The sequence below is a fragment of the Oratosquilla oratoria genome, chromosome 39, assembly GCF_046742065.1.
Source record: "Oratosquilla oratoria isolate Oo_2021 chromosome 39, ASM4674206v1, whole genome shotgun sequence".
NCBI classification, from domain to species: domain Eukaryota; kingdom Metazoa; phylum Arthropoda; class Malacostraca; order Stomatopoda; family Squillidae; genus Oratosquilla; species Oratosquilla oratoria.
The window spans coordinates 11,725,809-11,743,308 of NC_134815.1; the positions used below are offsets into that span (position 1 = coordinate 11,725,809).

General features: G+C 39.6%; 1 protein-coding gene across 2 annotated transcripts in view; it reads right to left on the reverse strand.

Moving 5' to 3' along the window:
• Hgsnat (Heparan-alpha-glucosaminide N-acetyltransferase) overlaps positions 1-17,500 on the reverse strand; it is a 62,662-nt gene that overhangs the window by 23,280 nt on the left and 21,882 nt on the right. For both annotated transcript variants that reach the window (XM_076176531.1, XM_076176532.1), the window contains exons 2-8: positions 14,532-14,693; positions 12,650-12,786; positions 9,880-9,986; positions 9,617-9,741; positions 7,912-8,003; positions 1,034-1,141; positions 469-565 (exon numbers count right to left, since the gene is read on the reverse strand). In XM_076176531.1, the coding sequence (XP_076032646.1) occupies positions 469-565; positions 1,034-1,141; positions 7,912-8,003; positions 9,617-9,741; positions 9,880-9,986; positions 12,650-12,786; positions 14,532-14,663 (798 nt within the window). In that variant the 5' untranslated portion in view covers positions 14,664-14,693. The remainder of the gene's footprint in view (positions 1-468; positions 566-1,033; positions 1,142-7,911; positions 8,004-9,616; positions 9,742-9,879; positions 9,987-12,649; positions 12,787-14,531; positions 14,694-17,500) is intronic.

Here is a 17,500-nt window from a genome sequence, read left to right on the forward strand (position 1 = left end):
TGTGTAATAAGGACGCTGTGATTTACGTTGAGTCACTTACAGAACACCATTGGCAAGGGATAGATAACGAGATAAGGTTCCATGTGTGTGTGGGAAAGACCTTCGACATCGTCAGTCTCGACCTCGCGTGTAGGAACCCACCGACCATGTGCGAAGTGGGCGTCGGAACGTGACGAGGAGCGTCCCAGCGAGGACGCGAAAACGTGACATGGACATGACTGGAACTAATGTTTTATTTATTCATTTGTTTCATTTCATTTTCTCATTATCATTATTTTTCTTCTGTTTTCCTTTTTTTTCTATTCTTTCATTTTTTCTGTTTTTCCTTTTTCCTTTTTTGTTTGTCTTTTTACCCTATTTCCTTTCTTTTATTTTTCATTTTTTTCTTTTTTCTTTCCCTTTTTCTTTTATTTTCTCCCTTTTTCATTTTTTTATTTCCCCTTTTTGTATTCTTTTTCTTTTTCTTACCTTGAATATTCGTGCGAGCATTTTGTGTTTGGGCACCTCCCGCCTGAGTTGCGACCGAATTCCCATCGGGATGCAGACTCCCATGATCCACATGAACCTGCATTATTATCGAGAAGAACATAATTGTTGAGAACTTCATGTCCACGACTCCATGCATACAAACATACCTTTATTCTTATGATGATTATTATCATTATTATTGTTATTATTATTATTACTATTATTATTATTATTATTATTATTATTATTATTATTATTATTATTATTATTATTATTATTATTATTACTATTATTATTATTATTATTATTATTATTATTATTATTATTATTATTATTATTATTATTATTATTATTATTATTATTGTTGTTGTTGTTGTTGTTGTTGTTGTTGTTGTTGTTGTTGTTGTTGTTGTTGTTGTTATTATTATCATCATTATTATTATTATTATCATTATTATTTATTTATCTATTTATTTGTTTATTTATTCATTTTTTATCAAATCCATTTTTTAGATAAGACTTTCGATAGAGGGACGAGTACCGGGACCAGGTACTAGGTACTGACCACGGGAAGACGAGATCAGCTACGAGGAGTCCGTTCCATGCGGCGTGTTCCATGAACCAGTAGCCACCGCCGCCGTAGTTCACGAAGATCATGAGCACGATGCTGATTCTGTGGGGAAGGAGGAGGAGGAGGGGGAGAGGCGGTCAAAAGTTAGAATCAATTGTGAGCGGACGGACTGGGCTCTCTCTCTCTCTCTCTCTCTCTCTCTCTCTCTCTCTCTCTCTCTCTCTCTCTCTCTCTCTCTCTCTCTCTCTCTCTCTCTCTCTCTCTCTCTCTCGAACATTGCCGGTCTTCACCGTGGGAGGGAATGTTGTACCACACTGCACGCAGTACACTTACCTAGGTGCCCCCGTGCGTGTCACCCCAACCATACCCGCACGGCAACGTATCCATCCAATCGTTAAAGACCTGCTGGATAGATTGGAGCGACGATTCATCCCTGTCAAGTGGCTTGCCAACAACGTGAAAGGAGTTTCTATCCCTGTCGCTAGGACCATCTACATATTGTTCCTACGATCAGTAATTGACTACCTTTCTCCTGCGCTCTGTCAGCTCCCTAAGACAGCACTGCAACCCCTTGATAAGTTTCAAAACAGAGTCATGCGATTTATCCTGGGCTGTCCTGCCTCCACCAGAATAGTCAACATGCTGACTGTGCTTAACTTGACCCCACTTGTTGACAGGATATACGCTAATGTCACTTACTTTAGCATCAAGTGTCTACGTTTTCCCCATCTGGCTCCTCACTACTCCAACGTCATCCTGGCGCCACTCAACCCTGATATGCCTCGACCTCACCTTCGGCCGGGTGGACGTCACCTTATCCGTACCGTGTGTGCTGACTTCCAGAGATTGGCCATTGATGTTCCGGCTGCTGAGGTTGTACCTGAATTGCCACCCTGGCGAGAACCTCTCCCTCTCGTCTCCTTTATTCCCACGTCTAAAACGACCCATCCCCTTCTCCAGAAACAGTTGGCCCTAGAGACCATCGCCTGTGTGTCTGCCTCAGTTCCCACGGCACACCATCTCTACGTTGACGGCTCAATGCAGGCGGACGGGAATGCTGCTTGTGCTGTGTTCTCCCCCACTCTGGAGCCACCAGGGGGAGATGGGTGGATTGGCCGTCGCTTGCCCGACACATCAAGTTCCACCTACTGTGAACTAAATGGACTGTTAGATGCTGTTACCCTCCTTACTGAGAGACGTTTAAATGGGGTAATCATCTGCGACTCTAAGTCTGCCCTTCACGCCCTTTCCTCTCCAAGACCTGCTGATGACCATATAGTGCGAGATATATTGTGTCGATTGGCCTATGCCCATGATAATACATTGGTTGTGTCCTTTTTATGGGTGCCATCTCATGTAGGCATCGCGGGTAACGATACTGTGGACAGTCTCGCAAAGGCTGCGTGTGCTCTCGAATTACCAGTGATACGTACCCCGCCCTCCTTACGTTATTACAAAACTATCCTGTGTTCAGTCATGCATACCCTAACAGTGAATCGTAGAAACCCCCAGCGAGCTCACAGTGTCTCCATACAGCACTATGATAACTTTATTGACACCTCACACAAATATCGTCGACACGGACTACTGGTCCGTAGACACAATAAAGTGAGTGCTAGACTCCGGCTGGGTTACCGACCAGTGTGGCAGGTCTCCCAGACTGAGGATGTGCCTCACTACTCCACCTGCAAGCTGTGTCACCTCGCCAACGCCAACACACTCGAACATTATTGTCTCGCATGTCCCACAGTGAAAGACTTACTACCACAGGGACAAGATCTAATTTATGTTTGTAAATATCTCTTACAGAATGAAAATTTGGATGTACTACTCATGAGATTTCCACATTTTGGTGGTTGTTAATCTATTTGAATTCTACTATGTCCCACGTAACACGTTTCTTTCTGTAACTCCCTAAGTTTATATTTTGTTTACCGCCACTGAGCGTATTTTACTAACTATGCAAATTTCCAATACATATATCATTCTAGTGTTGTAATCTTGGTGGTGCAGCGTATATTTATGTAATTAAGTACTATTATAATTACATAAGGATTATATAATTACTATATTGTATTGTATATGTGTTATATATGTGAATGTACAGTATACTATACATCATATATATGTATGACATGTGTACTATGTATGTTTATCTATAAATATCTCTTACAGAATAATTTGGATTCATTCATGAGATTTCCATATATTGGTGATTATTGATTTATTTAGATTCCACTATGTCCTGCGCGACATTCATCTCTGTAACTACTTCAGTTTGTAAATTGCTTGCCGCCATTAGGCGTAATAAATTTATCAAATCAAATCAAATCTATCTCTTTCTTTCTCTCTCTCTCTCTCTTTCTCTGTCTGTCTATCTCACTATGTCTGTCTGCTTGTCTGTCTGTCTATCTGTCTGTCTGCCTGTCTGTCTCTCTCTCAATATTTCTGTCTGTCTGCCTCTCTCTCAATATTTCTCTCTGTCTGTCTGTCTCTGTCTCTGTCTGTCTGTCTGTCTGTCTGTCTGTCTCTCTTTCTCTCTCTCTCTAAGAATAAAAGAAAAATTCACGGAGCTGAACAGAACAGCCTGGCAGGAACCAGAACAAGAATAGAAAGTGCCGACCCGGTCCTTCGAGCGGGGCCTCATCCAATCAATCCACCATTCAATAAAGAATTGTGGATTAAGTTTGTTGATGTCCTCTGGGGAGGGAGACCTGCTCCAGAGACTCTTCACAATCAAGTCTGATTGCATCGATTCGGACAAATCGTTAAATTCGCTAAAGTTCAATTGACTCAAGTCACTCATCTAAAATTATCGACATGGCTTAGTCACGTCGTATATAAGCATGTATATGTGTTCTTGTGCATATATATATATATATATATATAGATAGATATATATATATATATATATATATACTGGTACATGGCTACAAGTTGATGAAGGTGGAAAAAGAAGTCACGGGTCTAGTCTCGAGTTCCTGAGTTTATTCCTGACCGGTTTCGCTCTATGAATAGAGCGAAACCGGTAAGGAATAAACTCGGGAACTCGGAACTAGACCCGTAATTTCTTTTTCCACCTTCATCATACGTATATATATATATATATATATATATATATATATATATATATATATATATATATACATATAGATATATACATATATGTATGAGTGGCAGGGTGGTGAGATACACACCGAGAATCGTTGAAGTTTTATTAACTGACGTTTCGCTCTTAACAGAGATTCTTCAGAGTGTACAAACATGATCGGGAAAATCAACAGTTTTATACCTTACATCATTCCGCGTTCCTTCCTTAACCCACCCCCTCCCTCCCTCTCGTACCCTTCAACTCCTGTAGGACCATCCAGCCGGACGTTTTGGACAGCTTAATAAAACCATCACGATGGTTACAGCAGAGCTGGGATGCTATAAAAGCTGCCTCTACTATTTTTCGTTTTTTCTTGTCTAACCCTTGTTTTAATATTTCCACTCCTTCCCAGTTAGGTAAATATTAGCACTTAAAATAATGGAAAAGAGAAAGGATGAGATAAAGGAGACTAAGGAAGGTGGCTTCATTGTAGTTCCCAACTCCAAGTACACAGAAGAGCTAGGACATTTGCTCCGCAGAGCAGGGCTGAAGATCGCCAGTACATCCAGTACGAAGATAGGTGAAGTAGTGAGAAGTAAGGGTAGAAAAGAACATAATAACAACAGCATGGTTTACAGAATCCCATGTGGTGGCTGTGACTTAAACTACTTTGGGGAGACAGGAAGAGGCATACACAAGCGGACATATGAGCACAAGAACGACCTGAGGGCCCACCGAACATCAAGCGCCCTGGTGGTTCATGCGGAGAAATACGGACATTTACCTAACTGGGAAGGAGTGGAAAAATTAAAACAAGGGTTAGACAAGAAAAAACGAAAAATAGTAGAGGCAGCTTTTATAGCATCCCAGCCCTACTGTAACCATCGTGATGGTTTTATTAAGCTGTCCAAAACGTCCGGCTGGATGGTCCTACAGGAGTTGAAGGGTACGAGAGGGAGGGAGGGGGTGGGTTAAGGAAGGAACGCGGAATGATGTAAGGTATAAAACTGTTGATTTTCCCGATCATGTTTGTACACTCTGAAGAAGCTCTGTTAAGAGCGAAACGTCAGTTAATAAAACTCCAACGATTCTCAGTGTTTATCTCACCACCCTGCCACTCATTTAGTCGTCCATTCCTCAACACACACACACACACACACACACATATAATATATATATATATATATATATATATATATATATATATATATATATATATATGTATATATATATATATATATATATATATACATATACAGTATATTCGTCAAAATAGGTAGCAGATTCTCATGTATACAAGCGGAATTGAAAACGACGACACATGACCAAAGGAGGGGGACGAGTGAGAGGAGGAAAAACGGGTTTGAGAAGATTGGGGGAAGAAGAAAGTGCAGGAGGAGACGGAGAAGAAAGAAAAAGAGAAGTAGGAGAAGAAAGAGGTGAAGAAGAAGGAAGGGCTGTAGAAGAGGGATAAGGAAGAGAAGAAGAAAGGGAAGTAGGAGGAGGAGGAGGTGGAAAAGCTGGAGGAGGAGGAGTAAAGATTAGCAGTGAAGGATAAAGGGAGGATGATTACTGAGAAAGTACAAGAAGGATGAAGAGGAGGAAGAAGAGGAGAGGAGAGGAGGAAGAGGAGTAAAGGCAGGTGATGGAAGACCTGAGACGATGGAGAAAAGAGAGAGAGAGAGAGAGAGAGAGAGAGAGAGAGAGAGAGAGAGAGAGAGAGAGAGAGAGAGAGAGAGAGAGAGAGAGAGAGAAAGAGAGAGAGAGAGAGATAAGGAAAACAAGGAGGAAGAGGAGGTTGTAAAGAAGAAGGACAAGGACCAGGAAGAAAAGAAGTGGAAAAGGAGAGCAGGAAATGAGAGAGTAGAAAAACGAGGGAGTGGGAGGAGACGTAACGCGATGGAACTCTTCGAACACTGTCACGTACTTTAGTGATTTTATTCTGGTTAAGAAAAGGCGATTTCATTCAGCTGATGAGGTCAATCTCGGTTCAAAAGATAGTGCGTCCCCTCAAAAAAAAAAAAAAAAAAAAAAAAAAAAAAAAATCACCTGTCTTTATGATACCATCCTATCTAACTTTTTATCTATCTATCTATATAGATAGATATCAATATAGCTAGCTACCTCTCTACTTTTCCATTTATCTATATATCTATTTATTCATCTATTCATCTCTGTATCTATGTATATACACATCTATGTATCAATTTAACTATATAGATATCTATCAATATAGCTAGCTACCTCTATTTTTCTATTTATGTATATATCTATGCATCTATCTATTCATCTCTCTACCTATGTATATACGCATCTATCTGTCTATCTGTCTGTCTATCTACCTATTTATCTATCTATCTATCCATCTATCTATCTATCTATCTATCTATCTCTCTATCTGTCAATTTACACACCAAAAGGTTTCTTTCCACCTTATAAGGGAGGCAGCCAGCCAAGATATGCATCCACCCACCCCCCGACCCATCCAAAACCCTCAAGCACGACAAACTACTTCAAACACTTCAGCCTGACGAAAGGACTGGACCTCTGCGCTTCAGAAACTTCCACGAATGGAACTGACAACCAAAACACGATTGCATAAAAAAAATCCTTTACGTCGCTCAAGGCTTTGAGATTCCTCTGACGCATGCCCAGACTGAAGTGTTTATCAGTAATCAAGATAAATATTGTCTTTTATCAGAGATAGGTGGTCAGTCCTGCCATGTGCATTGCCCCCGTGGGTCTTGGGCAAATATAGGGCTTGATCAGGAGTGGATGCGTCTAATGTATTAAGAAATATTTGTATGTAGAGGTTGTCTCTGAAATGTTACAGTTGCAAGCAAACTTTTCATCCACACTATAGTTCTCATAAAATTATTATTTTTTTTTTCGTCGAGTAATTGATGTAGTATTTCGCTTACTGTTAGGTAATATTCTTGAACAGATAAAAAAAAAAGTTGTCAGACAACGAATTTGAATTTTGTATTATGAAAAACTCAGTGGGTAAAAAAAATGCTCATGACTATACATGTTTTGTAGAATTGTGTGTGCATTCAAACAAAAGTAGATCTCTCGGGATGAGTATTACATACATACATACATGCATACATACATACATACATACATACATACATACATACATACATACATACATACATATATACATACATACATACACACACCAAAGGCTTTTCCCCCCTTACAAGGGAGGTAGCAAAAAAAAACAAAGGAATAGAAACCACTCCCACCCATTCCATCCCCTACATACTCCACTCCCCTCTACCCTCTTTCCTCCCTTGTATCTTGGCACCTCCTGGATGACGGGTCATCCCTGCATCTTGTCTATTGCCCTGGATCAGAAGCAGTGCCGCAAGACACAGCACATCCACAGCAGGGCCGCTTCATTAAATCGACGAGCCCCCCTTTCCGTCCCCTCATGCAAAAAAGGAGAAGACGGGGAGAAATCCCTTCGGCCTTTTAAACCAGCAAATCCTTCCTCGGATACAAGCGGATACCATCATCACCGGGCAAATTTGTCCACAAAGATAGAAGAATTGGTGAACTCCCCGAGAGAATCATGAAAAGAAATTAGGGGGCGCCATGACCTGGTGCTACATTTTTTCTTTCTTTCTTTTCGTTTACATTTTTTTTTTTTTTTTTTTGAGGGATAGGATTAAGGAGAAATATGAAAAGGAGCCACATAAATCTCGAGAATCCATGAAGGAGGGGAATGGAATGAAAAGGGGCTAAGAACCAGTGATCTCTCCCCCATCTTGCTCACCCTCGGAAAGTGTCCAGAGACTTGAGGCGGACCCTCTTCTTGACAGGTTCCTCGGGGGTCTGCGAAGTTCCAGGGGCCATCTCCACTTCCATCTGCAGAAGGAGGAACTTGTAGCTTACATGAGAATGGAGGAGACTGCAAGAGACCATAAGGCCTACTCTAGACAGAGCCATGTCCCTTACCACCTGTCATTCCTATCCATTTAAGTTATATAATCTCTTAAAAACAACCAATTGTTTCAGCACTCACTACATGTTCATGTAAACAAAAATTGCACGCGCACGTACACGCATATATTATCAGGATCTTTTAGTGTATACGATTTTCAGTTGTTTTTATACTACACTTTCTTTGTTGACTTTTATACCTTCCATCATCGACTGCCATGTCCAGTACTAGGTGCTTCAACACTTTTAACTCCATCAGATCTTCAACTGTACAGAGCCAAGTTTCTCTTTCTTTGTCTCCCCCCCCTCTCTCTCTCTCTCTCTCTCTCTCTCTCTCTCTCTCTCTCTCTCTCTCTCTCTCTCTCTCTCTCTCTCTATCTCTCTCTCTCTCTCCCTGTCTCTCTCTCTCTCCCTTCCTCTCTCTCTCCCACCCCTCTCTCCTCGGCTAAAAAATTCTAACCATACCGAACAATCACTTTTGTAATTTTTGCACCTTGTCCGATGCATGTCACAATTTTTGTTTTAATTTACTCCCAATATACATCAACAGTGTGCAACGTCACTGGCAAGGCGGAAATAATCTAATTCACATTCCCCACCCGTCATTTTTGTTATCACCCTGCCAGAACATCCTCATCTAGATCGCTTCTCCACTCGTCTGTGCCTTTCTCAAACTTTCAATTGTACACTCACTTATACTCTCTTTGATTCATGCACGCTAAGATTGCATCGAAACAGGGCCCTTACATGGGGGCAGAGGGGGTGCATATACCCTGGGGCGGTACATTTATGGGGGCGGTAATTCTAGTCTGGACATGCCGCCCACAAAGTTGACAAAATAATTATGATAAAAAAAAGAGGTCAAAGGAGCCCTGAATATTTTACCGTAGTATACGCATTTTGTTTAGAATAAACAGAATATGAAATGTTTCATTTATCCTATCTGTGATAGGGACATTAAATAACAATTTTAAAATCTGTTTAATTATTTCGCAAGCCAATAGCTATAATAGGCTGGAAGGGATGGTGGAGATGGGAAGTGGTGATAGGGGAGGAGGGGGCATCACTGAGAACTTTGCCCCGGGGCGGCACTTAGGTATGTAAGGGCTCTGCACTGTAGCGAGATCTTCGACACAGTATCTGTGTTTCTTCCGGGAATCGTCAGATGATCTTACTCAGCTGACGGATGGGCTCAGAACCAAACGAGAATCGACGAAAACCTCATTTCACCCCAAATCTGTCCATTAATTAAATAAAATCGTCTGAGATTACCTGGAAATGAAATTACAAATTAAATGACTGCCTCCCGACGACCCTGAGAGTGCTGACCTCGAGAAAAAAGAAATAGATAAAAACACACTCATATGTTTTCTTTGTAGCTTCATTGTTCCCGTTTTCTCTCTCCTCGCAACAAAAATTCCTTCTTCGTACATACTCTTAAAAGAAATGTACATATTTATATTCTTATCCTTATTCTTTATTTCTAATTCTATTCTATTTTATCTAATATTTTATTTTCTATTTTTTCCTCTGCTCACCTGCCTCGTTGATCTCCTCAATATTTTGTCTATGGCCATCTTAAGGTATCCTTTTTGGTGGAGCCATGATCCTATCGTCCAGAGCAGACCAGCGCAAGCGTACAGCACGAACGCAATGATCAGAGCTAAATGAAAAATATTAATCAGTGCAGACTCTCTCTCTCTCACACACACACAATGTTGGCAGGTCGTTAAAAATAATTAATTAATCATAATGATCCTTCGTGAAGTCTGCTAATGATGGAGGGAGGAGTAATACTTACGAGAATATACATAGACTGGTTCCTTCAGCGTTTGCACAGTGCAGTCGTAGAAGTTCACTTCGTAGACACCGAACTCGCCCAGTTGAACATCAGTGATGTCACATAACCTGTCGTGGACATTGAGGACATGAGTGAGCCATAGTGACACCTACACCCACACCTACCCAAACCCCCACCCCCCCACCCACACACACACACGCGCGCGCGCGCGCGCGACGTGGTCACCAAGTACAAAAAAATGTATAACAAAACTTGAAAGAATACAAAGAGCAATTACGAAATTGGCACCAACGCTCTCAGAACTATCTTATGAGGAGATGCTGGCAAAACTTAAGCTACAGACATTAGAGCAAAGAAGAGAGAGAGGAGACTTGATAAATATTGATAGAATCATGAAAGGCATGAAAATTATTGATAGAGAGGATCTAATTAAATGGGATAGTAGAGATACAAGAGGACATGAAAAGAAAATCAAGAAAAACAATTATAGAAGAGACCTGAAAATGAACAGCTTTCTCCATAGAATAATAGACGTTTGGAACAGATTAGATGTGAATGTGGTGTATGCAAAAACGATACACGAATTTAAAAACAGTCTAGATAAAACGGGATATGGAGACGAGACACCACGAGCATAGCTCCCCTTCCCGTAAAATACAACTAGGTAGATACACACACACATACAGACACATTGTAATTCGTATAGAAGCATACATACATACATACATATACCAAGGCTTTTTCCCCCTTACAAGGGGGGTAGCCAAAAAGGAAAAGGCATAAAATCATTCCCACCCATTCCATCCCTGAATACACTCCACACCTCTCCTCCTTCCCTCTTATCTTAGCACCTCCTGAATGACGGGTCATCCCTGCACCTTGTCCACTGCCCTGGGTCAGAAGCAGTGTCGCAAGACACAGCACATCCACAGCAAGGCCGCTTCATTAAATCGGCGACCCCCCTCTCCGTCCCCCCATTGCATAAAATGAGAGGACGGGGAGAAATCCCTTCGGGCTGCGTCAAATTTTGCTCACACATACTACCTCACCCCCCATCCACCCGCCCATTCCACCTCATGCATCACAACATCATCCATATACAACCATTCTCCATTCACCCCTGTCTTCTGTCCTCTCCCGTCCTTTCTCAACAGGCATTCCCCTCTTCCCCAAAGCCCCCTTCACCCCATCCATCCACCTCATCCTAGGACATCCCCTCATGTTCACTCCCTCCACATCTGCCTTCCACACCTCTTTTACTAGTCTTTCTTCACTCATTCTTTCCATGTGTCCAAACCATCCTAATATTCTTTCATCAACCCTATCTCCCAGCTCCTTATCCACCCCTGTTCTCCTCCTCACCTCCTCATTTCTCACTCTATCTAGCCTAGTAACCCCCATCATACTTCTCAGACACCTCATCTCAAACACATTCAAACTCCTTCTCTCTTCCTCTCTTATGTTCCATGTTTCTGCCCCATACAGTGCTGTTGGCACAATCACTCCTTCATACAGTCTCCTCTTAGCATCCATTCCCAAATGTCTATTCCTCATTACACTCTTTAATCCACCAAGGCATTTACTCGCTTCTCTCAATCTACATTCTACCTCCACTTTCACTCCACCTTTCCCTGCCACATTTGCACCCAAGTATCTAAAACTATCCACTTCCTCCAGTCGCTCTCAATTAATGCTCACTTCCAGTCTACTGCCACTTTCACTCCTTGTACATCTCATCGTATATGCAAAAACAGCAAATTATATTATCACTTCCTACATTTTTTAACTGTGCTTCTTGTAAAAGGCGCATACCATATGAGTCCATTCTGCAGATACTTCATAAGATATGTAATTTACAATTAAGTAAGTTTCCAAAATAATTTACAGCCAATTATTAAATTTTATTTATAGAGCCATGTATCTGTTGTAGTACTGTGACTGCATATCTATCTTTATATATATATATATATGTATATATAATATATATATATATGTATATATATAATATATATATGTATATATATATATACATATGATATATATATATATATATATACACATATTTATCTATATACATACACACACGCACACACACACACACACACACACACACACACACACACACACACACACACACACACACACACACACACACACACACACATATATATATATATATATATATATATATATATGAATAGAATCGCCAATGACGACGATGTCAATCATATAATTCCGACAGTTGTACCCGGACTCGAACCCAGGACTTGTATCTTTGCAAGTCTATGCTTCTACCGACCACGCTTCTAAGGCTATAAAGTCCGTCATCCTCGCGGTAAATCTAGACCCGCAGGATTTGAGTCGACTGCTAACTGCCGTCCTAATCTCAATTTTACGAAGAACCAAGCCCACCTATAGGTAGTGGTGAAGCAGGTACGTATCCTTGATGGACTTTCATCGTTGTAATACCTAAGCAGAGGGAGAAGTATATGGACGGGCTGATGAGGGCGACGGGAAAACAACTCAAACCAGCACAGATGTTACAAGTAACTAGGGACCGTGAACGGTGGCACTTCATGGTTGCCGAAGTCCAAGAGGATATGGCACGACGGTAAGGTAATACCTGAATAGAATCGCCAATGACGACGATGTCAATCAAATAATTCCGACAGTTGTCCCCGGACTCGAACCCTATAGGTGGGCTTGGTTCTTCGTAAAATTGAGATTAGGTAAGTGGTAGGTAGCTGTGGTAGGCGCTCACTCCACTTACCCCTTTTTGTTGGCGTGTAGGGTGGCATTATTCTTGTTCGAATAACGAAAGTTCCATGCGTGCTTGCTCGTGAGCGTCAGGGAGTAGTAGTCCTCTCCAGGTTCGGGCTTTAGGCGCCCTCGTTTGCTGTAGGGGCACTGAAGAAGAAACACAAATTAGAAATCACTCTCCCATCCCTACGAAGATAGATAAATAAATAACTAGTTAAATAAACAAAAATGAAATGAAAAATAAAAAAGAGAAAAAATAAAAACTATGACCTTATTTTATCTAAAATAACATTCCAGAAACTAAACACTTTAGGAAAAGACTTAGAACATTTCTGCAATGATTAACTCGAGATTTTATTGTTATGTATTCACTACGGAATAAGAAAAGTGTTGGTATGAAGATGTTAAAATAAATGAAGAAGGATACTGTGGTCCTCAATAAAGACGAAAAATGAATCTTAGGAGGAAGAACAATGAGGATAATGAAGATCCTCCTACCTCACTCTAGACCCCTTAATTCAGCGTTTCCCAACTTTTTCCGACCATAGCACCCCCTGTTGTTATGTCTAAGCAGTCCAGCACCCCTATCTTGTTATTAGAAGGATAAAAGAACGTGAAGTGTACTGCATGATGATATATTTTATTGATTCCTCAGAACTGAAACAAATTGACAATATTGTTCGTAGAAGAAATAAGAACATATTAGAAAAATAAATTAGCATGGAAAAAGTCACATATGCACAACTGGGTAATCAATGATACATATATCAATGTGATTTTTGTGTGCATCACTTCCAGCACTTCCTATAATTGATTTCAGCATTCCTAGGTTGGGAAACGCTGCCTTAATTCAATGTCAACCTTAAAGACCAGCACCACGTAGCATTCTATTATGACTGGAAATTAATCTCCATGCAAAAAATAAAAAATAAAAAAATAAATAAATAAATAAATAAATAAATCCTATCCCCTCTTAAATCTCTACTTTACCATCTCCATGTTTCTGTCACTTTGGTACGATATTGTTCTTAACTATAGAAGCGCTGGTTATTGGCGATTAAATTCTACCCAAAGCTCCTCTGCACTGTCAAAGTACAGAAATCTTTGCCTTGCAAGACGCATCCTCCACCTTCTAATCTGTTTTCCTTTAAGACCTTCATTCTCAAAATAACACATATTAACAGTCGACTGAGCTTCTCGTTATATTTTTTATTATTATTATTTTTTTTTAGCAAATATGCATATCCCCACGGAAACTGACATACGCATTCAGGATTTCAAAGGGTTGAAACTTCAAAATAACCCAAAATGTGTACTAGTTTCACTTGATCTAGGACTGTCTCACATTGCTGTCGACCTAACAAATTACCATACACGTTGTCAGACATACGATATTTACCAGGGGCGTTTAATACACACACACACACACACACACACACACACACACACACACACACACACACACACACACACACACACACACACACACACACACACACACACACACACACACACACACACATATATATATATATATATATATATATATATACATACATGTATATTCATATATATACATAAATTATATATACATACTAATATATATATATATATATATATATATATATACATGTATATACATATATATACATAAATTATATATACATACTAATATATATATATATATATATATATATGTGTGTGTGTGTGTGTGTGTGTGTGTGTGTGTGTGTGTGTGTGTGTGTGTGTGTGTGTGTGTGTGTGTGTGTGTGTGTGTGTGTGTGTGTGTGTGTGTGTGTGTGTGTGTGTGCGTGTATGTGTGTGTGTGTTTTGTTTTTACACCTCACCCGTGACGTGTTAAAAAAATCTTTCGTTTTTACATGTGGCCTTACCCCGTAGCATTCTTCATACAGCGTATACAAGTATTTTTTGGAACTCCCTTGGAATCGAACGATGGCTTCATCCACGTCGAGGTTCTGCAGATCGAAACCCTCGAACTCGGAGACTCCTGGGTCTTCCCACATGGTGCCTCGGCACTGGAACTCTAAGAAAACCTTTCAGGGGGAGACAACATGGATCACGGTTGTCAGTACAAGAAAAAAGTAAACATATTAATAGATGCAAATAAATCACAAAAACACGTGATTCACAAAATGTGTAATAAAACCATTTGGAAAATAAAATAAAAGGTGACCGAACGTTTTCGTCTGTTTAAGACCTTTGAAAATGTCTTAGACGAAAACGTTCGGTCACCTTTCATTTGATTTTCCAATTGGTTTTATTACACATATTAATAGATAGATAAGTAAATGAATAGATGAATAAATAAATAGATGCATACATTGATAAACAAATAAATGAATAAATAGACGAATGGGTAGATGAATGATTAAATACAAAAGATAAATAGAAAAATATATAAATAGATAAATTAATCGAGTTGTAAATGAGAAAATTTATAGATTAACAAACAAACATATACATAAGGAAATAAATGATTGATAAGTAAATGATCGATAATATAAATGAATAAAAAGAAATATAAGTAGATATAAGTATAAGTAGATTAATAGCAAATAAGATAAAGATTGAAATTTTGGGCGTATTTTGACATGGGGTAAATTATTTAAAAGCTGGTTCATATAGCTTCCACTTCCCCCCCCCCCAAAAAAAAAAATCAACGTAAGTTGATGTATTTGGATTCGTATAACTGTATTCTTCCTTGATATGGATCCGTTACCTTCTATTTCAATTTGCACGAGTATGTTTAAAGAAATGTTTGCACTCATAGATGGAATTCAAGAAAATATTGAGTTCGATTTGCTTGTGCACAATAATGTTTTATGTGCAATTGCCAAACAGGTTCTTTGACCCCAACCCTGGAGGTTGGCGTTCGCTCCATGCATGGCTGATCGGTCAAGAGGAGAAGACAACGACAGAGCAGGATGTGGCGCGTGGTCGAGAACCGTGAGCGACGACTCTTGATATTCCTCATTTCACGCTCTCGTTCTCTGTCAGTCTGTCTCTCTTTTTCTATCTTTCTTTCTCTTGGGTCTTTTCTTTCTCGCTTTCTCCTCTTTGTCCTGTCTCTCTCACACCGGCTTTCAATATTTTTTTTTGTCGCTGTCTCTTTTCTTCTTCATGCTCTCTTTCTTCCTTTTCTCTTTGTTCTTTTTGTTCTCTTCTTGCGACCACCAGGATGAATCGAATAGCCATACTGTCCGACAGGGTGAAAGAGTGTCAATCGTTTCATGGCTCATCCCCCCCAAAACACACACACACACACACACACACACACACACACACACACACACACACACACACACACACACACACACACACACACACACACACACACACACACACACACACACACACACACACACACACACACACACACACACACACACACACACAGTAGCTAAAATATGTGAAAAAGTGATCAAAAGTAGATGGGTTGAACATCTGGAAGAAAAATCTGTACTAAACCCGAGCCAATTTGGATTTAGACAGGGAAGATCATGTACAACAAACCTAATCTGCTTCTATTCAAGACTAATAGATATAATTATAATAGATGAGATAGATGGATGGGCAGACTGTGCCTATCTAGATCTACAAAAGGCATTTGACAAAGTACCACACAAGAAATTAATAGGAAAATTAGAATCAATAGGTGGCATTGCAGGTAATTTATCAAAATGGATAGATGACTTCCTGACTGGGAGAAAAATGAGGATAGTAATTAGAGACAAATACTCGAAATGGGAAGAAATGATAAGTGGTGTTCCACACGGGTCAGTGCTGGCTCCAATCATGTTTGCCATATACATAAACAACATGGACGAAGGAGTTGAATGTTATATGAATTTCTTCGCAGATGACTCAAAAATATTAAAGAAAGTATCAACAGAAGAGGACTGTGACTCATTACAATCAGACCTGGACAAAATCTGGAAACTGACTCAAAAGTGGGAAGTGAACTTCAATATCAAGAAGTGTAGCATAATGGAGTTTGGAAAAAGCAAAAACAGAATTTCAAAAAATTACAAAATTGGTGAAAAAGATATAAAAAAAATGCACTCGGAAAGGGACCTTGGAGTGATAATCAGCAAAGACATGACACCGCATAGACATATAAACAAACTAGTCAGTGAAACCTACAACCTACTAAGGTCAATGAAAGTGGCATTTGAATACTTGGATGAAGAAATTATTAAAAAATACATTAGTCACATTGATTAGACCAAAACTGGAATATGTAGCGACACTATGGACACTCAGTACTAAAAAGAATATAAGGAAACTAGAAAGAATACAGAGATCAACAACAAAGTTGGCAGCAGCTCTTTCCAAATTAACATACGAACAAAGATTATCGAAATTAGAACTACCAACACTAGAGCAAAGAAGAGAAAGAGGTGATCTGCTGACTATATTTAGAATCATGAAAGGAATGGAAATCCTTGACAGAAAAGATTGACTAAAAAATGACAATGGAAAAACAAGAGGTCATGAAAAGAAACTCAAAAAGGACAGCTACAGAAGAGATCGGAAAAAGAATAGTTTTCCACACAAAGTGCTGGATATATGGAATAACTTAAAGAAACAGTGTGTGCAAATACTATTCAAGATTTTAAAGAAAAACTTGATGCTGATAAATACAAAGACGGGTCATCACGAGCATAGCTCCGTTCTCGTATAATACAATTAGGTAAATACAACTAGGTGAAATACACAATAAACTTAAATTCCCGATACTGTATAATTTTTTTTTTTTTTTTTTTTTTTTTAAACTAGTTCTGACAAGTTTATGTTGAGGCAAAGAAATGGGATGGGGAGGGACAGGATTGAGTAGTGT